General features: G+C 41.4%; 1 protein-coding gene across 8 annotated transcripts in view; it reads left to right on the top strand.

Annotated features, from left to right (window-relative positions):
• TRAK1 (trafficking kinesin protein 1) overlaps positions 1–15119 on the top strand; it is a 124908-nt gene that overhangs the window by 72632 nt on the left and 37157 nt on the right. The window contains exon 1 of one of the 8 annotated variants that reach the window (XM_042816528.1): positions 1663–1681. The exons of 5 other annotated variants lie outside the window; for them this stretch is intronic. Coding sequence is in view for 2 of the 3 variants with exons in the window: in XM_042816525.1 (XP_042672459.1) it covers positions 8060–8159 (100 nt within the window). In the remaining variant the exon portion in view is untranslated. Of the gene's footprint in view, positions 1–1662; positions 1682–4051; positions 4232–7840; positions 8160–15119 lie in introns of those variants that run through there. 2 more of the 8 variants (XM_042816527.1, XM_042816525.1) reach the window with 2 other exon arrangements.

Here is a 15119-nt window from a genome sequence, read left to right as displayed (position 1 = left end):
TTTTTTTTTTTTTCTTTTTTTTTTTTTTTTCTCCTCATTTCTTGGTGCAGAATCTGAAGCTTGTAATCAAATGTTTTAAAAATGAAGTACCTTTAAAAGGCAGCACCTCGGTGTGGCAGAGATGCCTGCATCACTGTTGCACCTCAGCGTCTCTTCTGAGCATGCTGCAAGAGACTGCTGTAAGGCTTTCTGTATTTCTAAGGGAGTGGCAGAGGAACACAGGCGCTGTACGAGAGCTCCTTGGGCAAGGGGAGAAATATTTGAAATGCTTGCTGTATGTATCATAATTGAGCTGGATTTGTATATGCATAATGTAAGGTGCTGTATTGGTTTGTGGTTTAAGGCTTTGTGTTTTTCTGCAGTGCCATAATGGAAAATCTGTATAGTTACTGTGCTAATAGGCAGTATGTGTTTTTTCTCTGGCTGTTTCTCTGTGAAAGATGTTTGTAACGTGACTTCTTAAAATTGGTTTACTTCTGGAATTGAAAAAACTACAAACTGTTTTTGAAGGTGATGTTCTGAGCCCCTTGTGATCTGTCTGCTTTTGCCTGGGTGACTTATTTTTTATCAGAGCACTTAATATTTTTATCAGACTTCAGATAGAATGTGTGTGAGAAAGATGAGTGCCCAAAATTTTGCTGTCCACAGAGTGGAAAAATCAAGATTTTTCATCAGTGGCACGTGGTGTTAACCTGTAAAACAGCATGCAGCCTCTGGGAGGGCAGTAGTTGTATTTAGGTTTTATTCTGGTTGGGGAGCTTGGCTTAAACTCACAATGAAACAAGGAACAGTAAGGAGTGTAGCTCCAGGGGGCTATGGGTTGTATGTATGTAGTACAAAGAGATATTTTATAGTGCTTTAATAAGTGCTAAGAGGGGACAAAAATAGTAAAGGTGTGTGAGAAAATTCGAGTTATTGTGGTTTTGTGGGTGGCACATTGTTCCATTTGAGTCTATGTACTGGATTTCTGAGGTGAGTACGGTGTCAGAAGGTTGTTAAACTTGAATTTCACTCCTTCAATGATTTTATTCCTGTCCAGATATTCAGGGGGTCAAAGAGCAAAGGTGCATGTTTATTTGAAAGGCCTGACTACTTTTAGTAGGACTGAATCTATTATGTAACTTTTATCCTCTCAGTTTAACCCTAGTAAATACTGTAGCATCTGATTAATCTCTGTGATGTAACAGACTGGGTTGGCCTGCTTTTGGAAGCTTAAGAAATATGACAGTTGTACTGTCACCAAAAACAGTAGCTTTTTTCCAGGTTAAAGACAGAAGGCCTTCTTCTCATCGTTCTTTTTATGGTCTTCTTTCTGTCTGGTCTAAGTGTTGCTATGCAGAAGTTTGACATGTCTGAATAACTGAGCTAAGAGCTCCTTTTCTCATCAACTTGCTCGTAAGCTGTGCTCTGTGCTGGAAAACCATGGCAGTTCCACAGTGATGGAACACACAACAGGTATTGAGCAAGCAGTGCAATACCTTGTGGGATCAGGGCCTCCAGCACCACGGTGCTTGGTCTGATCCTGGGCTGACGAGTTCTCATGTGAGCGCTGGGCCCCCACCCAGCATGTTTTCTGCCAAGATCTCCTACGGAAAGTCAGCCAGTGCATGTGCCAATGGGAGAGAGCAGCTCTCTGAGACAGCAGTGTTGGATGTCTGACAGCAAGAAGTCTCTCCTGTAGGTAAGGCATAATGCTGCTTTGTTTTTGTTTTTTTTTAATTGAAATATTCCATCTGAAGTGGATGGAGTGATGGTGCTGTCAGTCCTATCTCAGCCTCTTAGGTGAGTGTCAGTCTTGATGTTTAATGGAATTTCATAGCTTTTAGCTGTCTTCTCCTTATCCCAGTTAAATGTGTGAGAGTGTAGTAGAGGATTTGAGAGGTGCAATGGAAGCTCTTTGGCCTCTGCTGTTGGTATTTTAATTTGGATTTAAAATAGCATCAGTATTTTCCGTTGATGAAGTGAAGTATTCTGATGGCGGTGGGTGACAAAAGGCATTTTAAAAGCATAGTAGAAAACAGCTTTTTCGAAGAGCACGTGTGTCTTATGAGATGCCTGTCTCTTGGTGTTTGATATTCTTGCCATGTATTTGTCTTTGCCAGAGTCATCTGCCTGTGATTCCATTTGTATTCAGTGGAGTGATAGGCAGCTGCAGCTCAGCCAGCCTGTTTTGAATATCTATTTTAAGACAAAATGAAACATAGCTTATTTCTCTTCTGCACATGGACTATCTGGAGCTCAGATTTGTATGTACATAGTATTACGAATCCTACCCATTTTGTCAGTTCTGGTAAATATATCATTGAAGGAGTCCATGATACACTGAAAATAATAGAAGACCTCACAAGAAACCATCCTACAGTGTTACTGTTTTCTGATGAAATTGTGCATTTGCTTTGTAAAAGCTGGTGGGACTTGGATTTCCATCTAAAAGGTGTGATTTCATGTTAACAATTACTTGAGCTGCGTCAGGTTCCTTGTTCTTCCATAGTCATTCCATAATGATGCCAGCATATAAGGCTTTAGTGCTATTGCTCGACTCAATAGGAAAGGAAGTAATTCTCACTCTTAGCTCAGATTTAATGAACTTCTGTATGGATTGATACAGTAATGATGTCTTCATCTTGCGTTTGGTGGTAGTAATTTTTTTTTAATACCTTGCAGAGGCAAATGAACAGATGCTCAAAATTGACAATTCAGAAATCTTTTGAAACTCTCCAGGGTTGAAATAATGAAATAATACCTTTTATGTAATGTCCTTTACAGAGTTTATTTTTGGCAAGAGTAAATGGAATTAGGCAAGAAGGTGTTTCCTTATTTGAATATTGGATCACCAGTATTAACTAACATTATAATAACTTGACACCTGTATTAATAAGAAACACTGCACCATGCTTTTTAGATGCATTTTCCAACATAACATTTTTGCATACTGTGACAGTTGCCACTTATTTGGAATTAATAAAATACGTGTGTTGCTCCGTAAGTAATGCCTCCTATGTATTTCCATGGAAACTGCAACTGATACAAAGGGCATAACAATAACACATAATCAAATAGGAGGCATTACTTTCAGAGCAGCCTTGCTAGAGTAGAGAGTGGAAATAGCTGAGTGTGTACTGGAGCAGGACATTCATTACTTTCTTAGCAGATTTTGAGATGGACAGTATTAATGATAGAAGAGGAAAAGGTGAAGCGTTTGCAGGCATGTGTCATGAAGGAGAACAGTATAAATGCCTAGCTTCATCTCAGTTTCTGTGTGTTGTGTTTTGAAGAGGTGAAATAGATTCTTAAGGAACACAGAACACAATTGAGGTGGAAAAAAAAATAATGCAAAAAACTCCCACAGACTCCCAAACAGAAAAAAAGCAGATACCTGTAAGAGTCTTTATGAATAGCCTTCCCCATGCTGCTCTCTGGGGCCAGCCTCCTCTACCCTCTCAATGAGCAATGCAAAAGAAATCCAGGTTGACTATGGAAGAAGTAATTTTTTCGTAGGGTTTCTCTCATTACTTATTTATTTCTAACTAAAACTCTCCACTTTGGTGCCTGAGAGTTCATTGCCTGTGATTCCAGGTGGCTTTGTGTATGTGTGTGTCTGTGTGTGTGTGTGAGGGAGAGAGAGAGATATTGGAACTTTCTTTTTTCTTTTCTTGTCCATGAACTTCAGCAGTTGCTTGTGGAGAAAACAGCATCTTTATCCCTTTTTCTTTATCCTCACAGTCCTTCTGTGTCTCCCATTTGTCTCACACCAAAGCTTCTGTCCTCTTACATGTTTGCCCAAGCAACTTCATCTCCTTTCATGGTCATTCTGGCGCTTCTTGCTCTGCTCCCCATCTTTTAACTCCCACCCATGCTTTTCTCCTGCTTGTACAGAAGTGTTTTCATCTCTTCTTCCGTCTGCAGATACTCATCTCTTCTGTTTTTTATTCCATTGTAACTTACATCAACAAGTTCCTGAACTTTCTCTTTTAGCTGGGCAATAATTAACAGTGCTAATGTTTATTCTCCTTGACCTGCCAGCACAGTTACTTATTCCCATTTTATTTGTAGCAGTGTGCCTTTGCAGATGTGAGACAGCATCCTAGTTGTCTTCTTTTGTGGCTACGTCTTTTTTTTTTATTTTAATCACTCCTTAAAAGCAGCATTAGGAGAATATTTCCTATTCTGTGCCATGTTTCTAAGTGTTCTTGGATCTCCATGGTTCTTCCTCTATGCATCTCAGTTACAGGTAACCTTGCAAATGGCTGCCAGCTCTGTGGTGGCACAGTCAACTTTTAAGCCTGAAATATGGCTTGACTCTTTCTTTCTTACAACAGGAGTTCAGCTGATGGTTGAGCATTTCTGAATCCTCATACTGTCTCATATGTTTGCCTCTTCTATCTCTGTGCCTGTATCTCCGTGCTCTGGTGTTGCTCTGGATGTCATCAGTGAGCATTCTGTCTACATCTGTGAGAACCTTACAGATGTGTTGAAGGATAATTCTAAACAAACTGAGCTACATTTGTGTTAGGTATCAGAAGAATGAATAGTTAATATCCTTAACTGGGGACATCCATCCCCGCTGTATTAGGTATCAGAAGAAGAATTAGTTTCCTTAGCCAGGGTCTTTCCAGTACCCATAGGCCTTGAAGGGAAAACTAATTGATCAGGAGACTGCCGACTTGGCAAGAAAACCATAGATCTGTAAATCTTTACAATTGTATGAAAAATAACCAATCATTCTGAGGAGAAAGGACTGGAAAAACATTAACTTTGCAACATTTATGTATAAATACTGTGTGGAGAGTTTCACACGTGTGCTTGATTTGTGGGAAACCACTAGCACCCAGGCTTGTGCAATCCTGAGATTAATAAGCAGTGTCTCTCCTGAGTGTGTGCTTATTGATTGCTGCACACTGGGCGACAAATCACTTTTCAGACAACACTTGTAGCACATAGTCTTGGAAACAGCCCTTGTTCCCTAGGTATGTGGATCATTTTCTTCTTCAGGTTTTTGCTTCTTCATCTTTAATAAATGTAGTTGAACCTTGCTGATATGCATGCAATCATTGAAATAATTTTTCAATTTCCTTCTTTTGCCATGTTACTTCCTTTTCTTTATTCCTCTGTTGCCTCTATGTCTATTTAGACCTAAGCTACTGCTACTTGTATATTGCCTTTAAGTGGCTTATTTTTCAGTGTAGAGGTATAATTTCCTCTTGAGTCTGCTCAACTGCTATATTTATAGATAAGCTCTTTCCTGCTTCGTCCCAGTTAAGTCTTTCCAGAGACATAAGATGCTGTCCTTTTGGCTGAAGCAAATTAATTAGGTGTGTTTTTTTAAGACTGGGAGGGAGGTGTGCAGAATACACAGGTGTACATTTGGTAAGCAAACATACAAATCTGTATGCATTTGAACAATTTAACTTTGTTTGATCGTATGTCCTAATGGCAAGTACATATCAGTGGCCAATTTATGCTCACTCCCTGGAAGACCCACCCCAAAACACCCATGTTTCTTCATCAGGGTACTTTAGAGCCCAGATGCTGCCATTTCAACCAGCGTTTTTAGGACTCATTTGCCTATGGAGAAGCATTTTGTTCTAAATCCAGCATTGTTACTACTGATTAATTGTGGTGATTGTGTGCAAAAGCCTAGATGTTTTTACTGATAAAGGAGGTTAGAATATTTTGGGTGCACCAGAATTGCATGAATAAGTCAGGATAAGAGAGTTACATGCATTGTGTCCTGCCCCACCCTTCTTAAATTAACTCTGGGTTTGTTTTTCTTTTCTGTTGCAAAGTTACCAAAGGTAAGGACTGTACCTTAGTGCAGGAATTGCATTAGAAGTGTGCACGTGTGCTTGGCATGCTTATTTAGCAAGCTTCCTGAAAGGAGATGAATGTCTTCTGCTGAATAGCCTACGTGCTGAGTTGATTACAGCTATTATACTAAATTTACTTTGCAACAGCAGCCCTTAAAAGTGTGTATTTGTCCTGGTATGCTATATAAGTCCTTAAGTCTGTGTTTACAGAAAGTATTAAAATCTCTTTTGAATTTTTCCTGATTAGAGTGTGTATTTTCAGAACTGTGTACAGTTTGGCTTCCGTCACTCCTTACTGTTTGGTACCTGCTGGAGACCTGCCTCTTAATCTTTGGCACACAGATATTCCTGCACCGGTAAAGGGGCTTAATGCAAAGTGCCACTAAAAGTGAGCTGATAGCCTAAGAGTGCAGTATTCATTATTTCCTCACCCACTATATATATATATGTATAGATCAGCATATAGTATGTGCTTTAACAATATTAGGAGAGTAGATACTGCAACACTTGTTTTTCTTCTGGTTTCTGAATGTCAGAGTCCGTGTTGTTTGCATTGCGAGCTGCAGTTCAAAAGTCAGCACGTGAGAATATTAATTATATTGCTGTCTGTATTGGGCAGCAGTATGCATGTTTTTGTGTGCCACGTGCTATCCTGTTTTCCTCATGAGTTACCTGGCTAACTGTGGTTGAACACTTGGCAGGAACGTTAAAGCCACAGAATATCAGTAGAGTTGGCAATGGTGGAAGATTTTGTCTCTAAGATTTGAAAGGTGCTTCTTGCATTCAAAAAGGTGTCATAAAAAGGTGTTTCAGTTTGCTTTAGTATTTCCCGGAATTTCCATTCTCTACCTATTAAATTGGTAAATTACTTCTTGATTATGGATTATGTCTCTCCACCCTTTTTTTCCCTATTTTTTTGAGTAGCCCTGGTAATTGCAGTAGATGTGTGTCATGTCTTATCTGAGCCTTTGTGAATGATGTGTTTCTTAAACCATCCAGTCTTCTAAGCCTGCAAAATGGGGCATTTGGCTGAAATCTAATGGCAGGTGGATGTTCAGCTCAGTTGGACGTGTGTGTAATTCCCATTTCTGAGCAGTACCAGTTTTTCTAAGGAGCAAGTGAAGCAGAGCAGTGAACTGTCTGTAAGGAAAGGCAACCAAAGGCAGTGTTGCAGGGGAGGGGCTTGGATTTGTTGCAGGACCTGATCATGGAAAGATCTGAGGTCTGACAAAAGGTATTGTCAGTTTTTATGTTTGTTGCACACTCAGTGAAATTTGAGGATGATCACAAGTCCTGGAACTGATTTGAGGCCTGAGATGCTGGGGGCAAATGGGATTCTTACTGGCTGGTGATTGCTGTCGGTCGTGGTTTTAAATTAGATTTGTTTTCAAGAGTTATGGTCCACCGTTACAGGGGAGGAATGGAGATAGTAAAGCTTTAAGAATTCAGATACGGGAAGGAATCTACCTGATATTACTGATAAAGTGACGTCCTGCAGTCCCCCAGCTTGGCTGCTTCGCTCATGACTCAGGTTGAGGTGTTTTCTGCAGGAGGCAAAGGGCACCGGTCTGCCACAGGTAATGAGGGAGGTAACTTGGCAAACACTGAGTATCCATAGCTGCAAGAAGTTAAATAAGAAAGTTAATGCTCCCTGTGTGTGTCATGAAGTTTATCAAAAGGAGTTTTGTTTATTGTTCAAGTAGAGGAGAGACATGCGTGCCCTTAGAGATGCGCTGGGGGTGGTGTACATGGGCTTGAGGTGTTTCATTTCCCATAACATACAGTCAAGATGACTGGAAAACAAAGATACTTGATAGCCTGAGGCTGTGGTGTGGGTAGATGGCCACCACTGCCTGAAAGGGCCAGGGCTGAGGAGATGGCAGTGCCAGGCCTATTGGGGAAAGGCTGTCAACGTGTTCATTGCTGTGTCTGAAGCACACTGACAGCACCCCTGAGTACAAACTGCCCGCCCTCTGGGCCGGTATGAGGAACAACCTCAGTCTCACGGTAATTATTAGACAGATGGTCTCGTCACTCCTCCACCCTGTCTGTACCAGGCAAAGCTGCTGTGCTGAGGGCACACGCAGTCACTCGGGAGCTCCCTGGCTGAGCATGTGAGTGAAGAAAGATGGTACTCTGCTCTGTGGAGCCCTGCTACTGCTCTCCCCAGGGGTACCTCCGTGGGGGGAATGACATCCTGTCGCCTGTCAGACTGAGGCGCTGCGCTGCATCTATCTGGGACAGCTTCAGCAATGTCAAGAAACGAAGAGGAAAGCTTTGAATATGAGTACAAGGAGGAAAATCAGAGCGAGAGCGCATTTAACAGGCAGAACCTTGAGATCTTGGAAGAAGGTACTTCCTACCTTTTTTTTTTTTTTTTTTAATCTTTATGTTAGTAATGCATGGCAGTCTGCAAAAGACTTGAGAAGTGTGAGTGGATTTAAACCTACTCCATTTTTCGATCCTTTTTAATGCATACCCACTGCCTTCAGGTGAAAGAGTAATAAAATGGATGTGTGGGGGCAGAATGGATCTTAACTTGGGTACATTTGTTAAAGAATACATGCATGACCAACAGATGTAGGCTATGCAATACGTTTTTACATAATAAAACTGAATTAGAGAAATTACCTTTCTTTAGAAATGTAGTGCATTTTTTTTTATCTATGCAGTTCGTACATGTATTGTGAGTCTGAGCATGTCAGTTTGTCAATCCCAGCAGGGACTTCTGAAAAACGAGCAAAAGAACTGGGTAACAGTCTTGTGCTTATCCATGCACTTGAAAGCATGTAGACAGAAATAATCCAAGTTTTGGGCCATGTGGCTTTACCTTTTGACAAAACAAATGGCCCCAAATCTTCTCAGACGTTGTGGAAATAATAGCTATTTGTAGAATTATTGCAGACAGCTGGCCTGTTGGGGTGAGAGTGTGTAGGCTCCATCAGAAGAGAGGTGGTCAGCAGGGACAGGGAGGTGATTGTCCCCCTCTACTCTGCTCTTGTGGGACCCATCTGCAGTACTGTGTCCAGGTCTTGTACTGTCCCCCGGTACAAGAAAGATGGGGAGCTGTTGGAGAGGGTCCAGAGGGAGGCCACGAAGATGATCAGGGGACTGGAGCACCTCCCCTACGAAGACAGGCTGAGGGAGCTGGGCTTGTTCAGCCTGGAGAAAAGAAGGCTGTGGGGTGACCTCATTGCAGCCTTTCAGTACCTAAAGGAAGCCTACAAACAGGAGGGGAATCAACTCTTTGAAAGGGCAGATAACAGCAGGATGAGGGGAAATGGCTTTAAGTTGAGGGAGGGGAGATTTAGGTTGGATGTCAGGGGGAAGTTCTTTACGAAGAGAGTGGTGAGGTGTTGGAACAGCTGCCCAGAGAGGTTGTGGATGCCCCATCCCTGGAGGTGTTCAAGGCCAGGTTGGATGGGGCCCTGGGCAGCCTGGTCTGGTATTAAATGGAAGATTGGTGGCCCTGCATGTGGCAGGGGGTTGGAGGTTCATGATTCTTGAGGTCCCTTCCAACCCTGGCCATTCTGTGATTCTGTTGGATATTCTTTTGCTCACCCACTGTGTGGAGCATGTACCTTCCCATTCAGGGGCTGCTCCCAGCCTCTCTAACCATTTTTTTAAGGGCATTGGGCACTGAAAGCTGAATCTACCGCGCATGTTATTTCACATGCAGTGAATTTTACTCTAAAATAACGATTTTTGCACTAGAGGACTGATACTTCCAAGACTGCTATCCTACAGCTGATATAAATGTACTTTGAAAGATTGACCTCATGGGAAGCCTAGTCCAAAGCTCGTGTGTGGACGTAACACTGTCATTGAACCTGTTACAGACTTGCCTCTAAAGAATTCCTCAGCATGGAGTACTGCACCTGGATTTCAGTCATAAACTGTCTGTGTTCCTTGTTGTGTCTGTGAAGGAATTTAAGACAACTTGTCTATCTGTGCGTAATAGAAGGGTGCTTAAGAGAATACTGATGAAAGAGCAGCTTTTAAATCTGGGTTTGGGATGGAGAGGAAACTGTTGTCTGCTTAGGAAGAAATACTTTGTTTCAAATTTGATTCTTATTTTTTTGTTGATGAAATGGCTTCTGAAACACATGTAGTGGTGTTCTTCCTGCTTATTTTACCTTTCATGGAGATCTAAGTACATTCTGAGCCTGTTCTTGCTGATTTCAAGTGAAAAAGGAACATTGAGTTCTATCTGGGATAAATTTAGTTCTGTGTCTCTTCAGTGCCTACCACTCAGAAGCTCAGTATGTATCTGAAATGCCTTTTAAAGGTGCCTCTCTCTTCCACCTGTATGTTCAGGTCACCTACATACTTGATGTAGTAGTGATGTACATGCACAAAAATGATGTCTGATACTTCTAGGTATTTTTTCACATGGCACACTTTTTAATGACTGTTTTTGTTGGGGGTGAGCCAGTTCATCTTTAAGTAAAGCACATAGAAACACTACCTTGTATCCTTTCCCTGCTGAAGAGAAGAGAATCTGTAAGTCTAGTATAAGAGAAAACTGAAGAACATGTTTCACTAATGATTTGCAGTTTTTCTGTTTACTCCAAGTTTCTTAATGTTCTCATGGGAAGAAGGAGGTAAAAATTGTGCATTTAAAACTCAACTGTTCAGCCTATCCCCTGAAGAGATCTCATTACTTGGTTGTTCTATCCATGGTCTTTTTGACATAGTGTTTTTTTCCTTTCGCAGCATTTAGAACTTTTCAGTCCTGTTTTTAAAACCTCTGTCACAGAACTAGTGTTACATTGGGTAGCATTACAGAATCAGTGCTCCTGATAAGTGTGGGAGGCACCTTCATACAGGTCCAGGCAGAACAGTCCGAGAGTCAGAATGTTGCTTTTGAGTTGTAGTTTGTTCAACAGTAATGTTTGCTCTACATCTGATGGTGTTTGAGCTGACTGCAGAAAAGGGATAGTTGTTGATAGCATCTGTTCAGTTTTTGTTGGTTTAAAATAAAACCTTTCCGCCCTTCTTGGTTCATGCACTGCTGGGTCAGCTAATTCTGAGATGAGACTGGGTTGTGTTGTGAATCTTTCTTTTGCAAGTAGGGCAGGAAAAGGCTATATTCCTTGTTCAAGACCTGTGATGGTACCCGTCATTATCATTTCATTTTACTAATTAGATTAAAACCCCTCTATCTACCCAAGTTTAATTTTAAAAACTCTTATGATCACTTCTAAAATCTCAACTTCAGGCACACCACAGGTCTTAATTACAGAAAGTGTGAATTGTGCATTTTCTTACAAAGATGTTCACTAGAATTGAGCTCATAAAAGGGTCTGAATCTTTAAATACTAGCAGCTGACAATACATGGCTTTTAATACAGCCTTGTGACTTTGTTTTAAGATTTTGAAAAGGTTTCAAATCCAGATTCTGGTTTAAGCCCTATGCACATTTTCTCATTTACTAGTTGTAATGGCTGTAGTCCAGATATTTCTTGACAAGAAGTGAATGAAGGAGAATGTCAGGATAGTTCAATGAATAGTAGATGAAAAATCCTATTAGGGGGAAAAATAGAAGTTCGCAGAAGAGCTGTGATGGATTCTATCAGTAAATGATAGGCATTAAGGTTACAGTAAGTCATGGGGCCCAAACACTGGGGCAGTTTCCTTAGTTTTGCTTTGTGGCTGTACTTGCCAAGGTACCACACTTGATCTGTGTATTAATAGATGGAACACCTATATGGTATTCTTGTTGGGGGTGGAAATCTGTTGGTGTTGCCTACTGATGGTGTTGTTTGTCACGTTGTTGTGTAGTTGCTGAACGAGCCTGTATTGTTCACAACAGCGTCCCTTCAAACTCCTTGCCCACAGTGTGACTGTGAGCTGTGGAGCAGCGGCTGTCTACCAGGGCTGCACAGTGACCTCCCATCTGCACTGAGTGCACCTGCAGAAGGCCGCGCTCCTGCCTCGGGAGAGGAAGGGCATGGCCACAGGCCTGCAGCGTGCTGTGTGTGAATTAGGGGTCCTGGCAAGTCCTGCCTCGTTTTCCAAGCACATTTTCCAAGCTCCTGTGACAAAAGTCTCTTAAGATGTTAAGCTGCTCAGGTGTATGTTCCCTGAGGCCCATCTGGGATGTACCAGACCTCAGTGGCCAGAAGCCTCTGCTTTGATTTAGCCAGGGCTGCTAGAAACTTCTCTTTAGCAGGGGAGAACCTTTCTAGCTTGTGCCAGAGAGTAACAACTAGTGACTCTGGGACTGTAACTGTGAGTTTGGGTAATTCCTTTATGCACAGAATGCAAAAACTAAACCAGTGTGAGCTGAGGAGTCTGAGCCTGCCACAGAATGTCTGCCAGACTGTGTTACTATACAGGTCAGTATTACCTTCCCTAAAAGTGGAACTTTATCGTCTTATCTGCCTTCTGTTGACAGTGATGAGAAGCGACTAGGAAGAGGAGCAATGAGAGCTGAGCTTCCCTCTTCAGCCTTGGTTGCTCTCTTAGTTCTTCAACACAAGGATTAGGGTGGGATGTGTCACAGGGAGGAAGTGCTGGTTCTGGTCAGCTGGTACAGCCGGGGCTGATGTCACCTACGACTGCTAGCTCTGGTGTTGTTTTTCCACCTGCACCCCCTGTTTGGAGAAGGTAGCTCAGTGCAGCAGTTCCCAATAGTAACGCTGTTGCTCCCCTTCCACTCCTTGGCTCTTTCCTGCTCCTGGAAACAGACTTTTCTTTTAATCAGCGTGATGCATGGCTCTGTGGCTTTCAGGGCACAGTCCAGGCAGGCATGTACTTTCTTTTCTGGGCACCTTCCGCTTGGTTGGCGCTTTAGGCAGTGCAGAACTCAGAGCCCAAAGGATTCTTCTAGTCAGATGCTGCATTAAATGAGTAATGAGAAACAAATGCAAAGTACATCTTCTCAATCGTAATCCAATTGAGAAGCATCACAGTGTGGATAACTGTTAATCTACAAGCCTTAAGAGAGAATGAAGATGGTGCTAGGTACTTCAGGTCAGAGGAAAATCTTGATCGGTCCATTTATGTGCTTGACTTAAAAAACAAACAAACAAACAAACAAAAAAACAACCATAGCTCTGCTACCAGATCTGTTTGTTTTGTGCATTTAGTGCAGTCTTGAAAATAACAATAGAGGCATTCTTTGTTCTTTGTTTTGTTTTCTATCTGTGACAGTAATTTCAAAGCTCAAGAAAAACGAGTGCTTGTGAAATTCTGTGCTCTACTTTCTAATGATTATTATTATTTTTTTATTTTAATGTTCTGTCTTTATTGCCTAATGGCTTTCTCCATAAACAGTGAGGTGGAAAGTGCATTGGACTTGGATGCATGCATGCATGCATTTAGATCCTACAGTCCCAATCGTCCTCAGGCAAAAATAATACTAGGTTGCAAATGAGCAAAAAGAGGTCAGTGAATTGGCACTGCTGGTTTTGCGTTACAGAGCATTGTCCTTCATATGCTCTTGTTTTATCTACAGTTGTGTTATGAGGCTCTCATATTTATCAGAAAGCAAAGCAGGCTAGAAGCCTAGGGTGTTTTTTTCCTCTCTTTTTCACTCATCAGAGCTCAAAATAATGCATCTTTTTCACTTGGTAGATTTTTTTGACTACTAAGGAAATCAAAATCACTGCTCTAGCAGTTGACCTAATGTTAACTTGGAAAGCTTGACTACATACTTAAACAGTTCTGAATTTTTCAAATGCTGCTGCTGAATTGCTTTCTCTCTGTTCTTTCTACCTTTTCTTCCCCTGCTGCCTGTGTTTCAGAGGGGGGGAGAACTGTACCTGTTTTTAAGCTTGCCCTCTCTCCAAAGGCAATGCTTTCCTCTCCCTTAGTGTCAGTCTGTGCTGTTTCTGCTAGGTTGCACCTTATGTGACTGTAGGATGCAGCTGACAGAGGGTTTTATTGTATGCAATCTTTTGAAGTTTGTTTCCACTTGGATACTGAGAAGGATGAATAATGTATCATTTTGGCTTTGAAACCGTTTCACATTGTCAGAGTAGTTTGTGAAGACCTCTGTGTTAACTGTGACAAACAGAAGGTCAGCGTTAGCTCTGAAACACAACTGCTGGTGACCAGATTGCTAGTGCTCTACCAGTAATACGTGTTGTGACAGTTTCTCTGGTTTGTCAGCAGAAACTGGAAAGAAAATTAACTTTTATCTTATATCTGCTTGTTGGCAAGGTCGCCTTTCCCTTGAAGCTCAGAAATGTTAATTATACATAAAAGTTTGTACCTGTGTGCAACTCATTCTAGTGTTCCATGTACTGAAATGGCTGTTTAATAGCAGCAGGTTATCAAGGCAGTCAGATAAAGATTAAGTGGTAAAATCAGAAGGAATAGCTACGTGAACAACTAACTGCATGGTACCAACCTTGATTTCTCTTTCGCTGCCCAAGTGACCTTATTCTGTCTGTGGGAGCACCGTGCTTCTATCAGCTAGGGTACATGTACACCTGAAACAGAACGGTGTGGAGTTGGCGTGGTCACAATTGGTGGTGACTGTCAGCATTTATATCTCAAATGTAATTTTATGGCAGTAAGGGAATGCAGTAACCAAGGGAACTACTTACTGTGCCATTGTTTTGGAAAACAAACCCTTGATGTCAAGGCTTCTTATAGGTGTTATTGCACGACCTTTGAACTTGTCTATTGATTTGCATCACCACAAAAGTGACGTTTTATTGTGAATTATCTTTTGTAAGCCCCTCTGTTTTCTTAAGTAGTTTCTATGGGAAACTTCTTACCTCCTTTGGTTAATACAGTTGATGTTCTCCTCAAGACACTACAGGTTGTTTTCCTGTGGCAATCCTGTTTAGTCAGAAGCAGATCGTAGAGCTTTTAGCTTACAGATGCCCTGTTATCGTACAATACTATGGTGATTCTTTATATTGCTGTGTAATTTTGGTCAAGTTACTACTTTGAAGTGGACCTTCATCCCCTTTCCACTTTCAGGCATAGTTATTTGGATAAATGCAGTTGTTTTTTGCGTATAATCGAATGATGTTTTCTGGAATTCCCTGGCACTGATGTGTACTCACATCACTGAAATGTTTTCAGGATTTGTTCCTCAAAATCAGAGCTTGAGAAACAGGAAAATAAACAAAATAAATGCGATTCTTGCTCTAGCTCAATCATTATTCTAATGTTTAAGTATGGAAAAACAAAACAAAATGTTTCAACAGATATCAAAGTACTGCTATACTTGATATATTATTGATGTGCCTTAGTGCTGATGGACTGCATATTTATGTGCAGGTATCCTATATACTTGTAATTGGGCAGCATTATGTCCTTACTGCTGCACCCAGTGCACTGTATTTTTTA

Source organism: Centrocercus urophasianus, unplaced genomic scaffold (assembly GCF_019232065.1).
Source record: "Centrocercus urophasianus isolate 14NV4802_14NV808 unplaced genomic scaffold, USGS_Curo_1.0 seq_16, whole genome shotgun sequence".
Classification (NCBI taxonomy): Eukaryota; Metazoa; Chordata; class Aves; order Galliformes; family Phasianidae; genus Centrocercus; species Centrocercus urophasianus.
The sequence above is the reverse complement of the archived record's forward strand: the minus strand, read 5'-3'. Positions and strand labels throughout refer to the sequence as shown.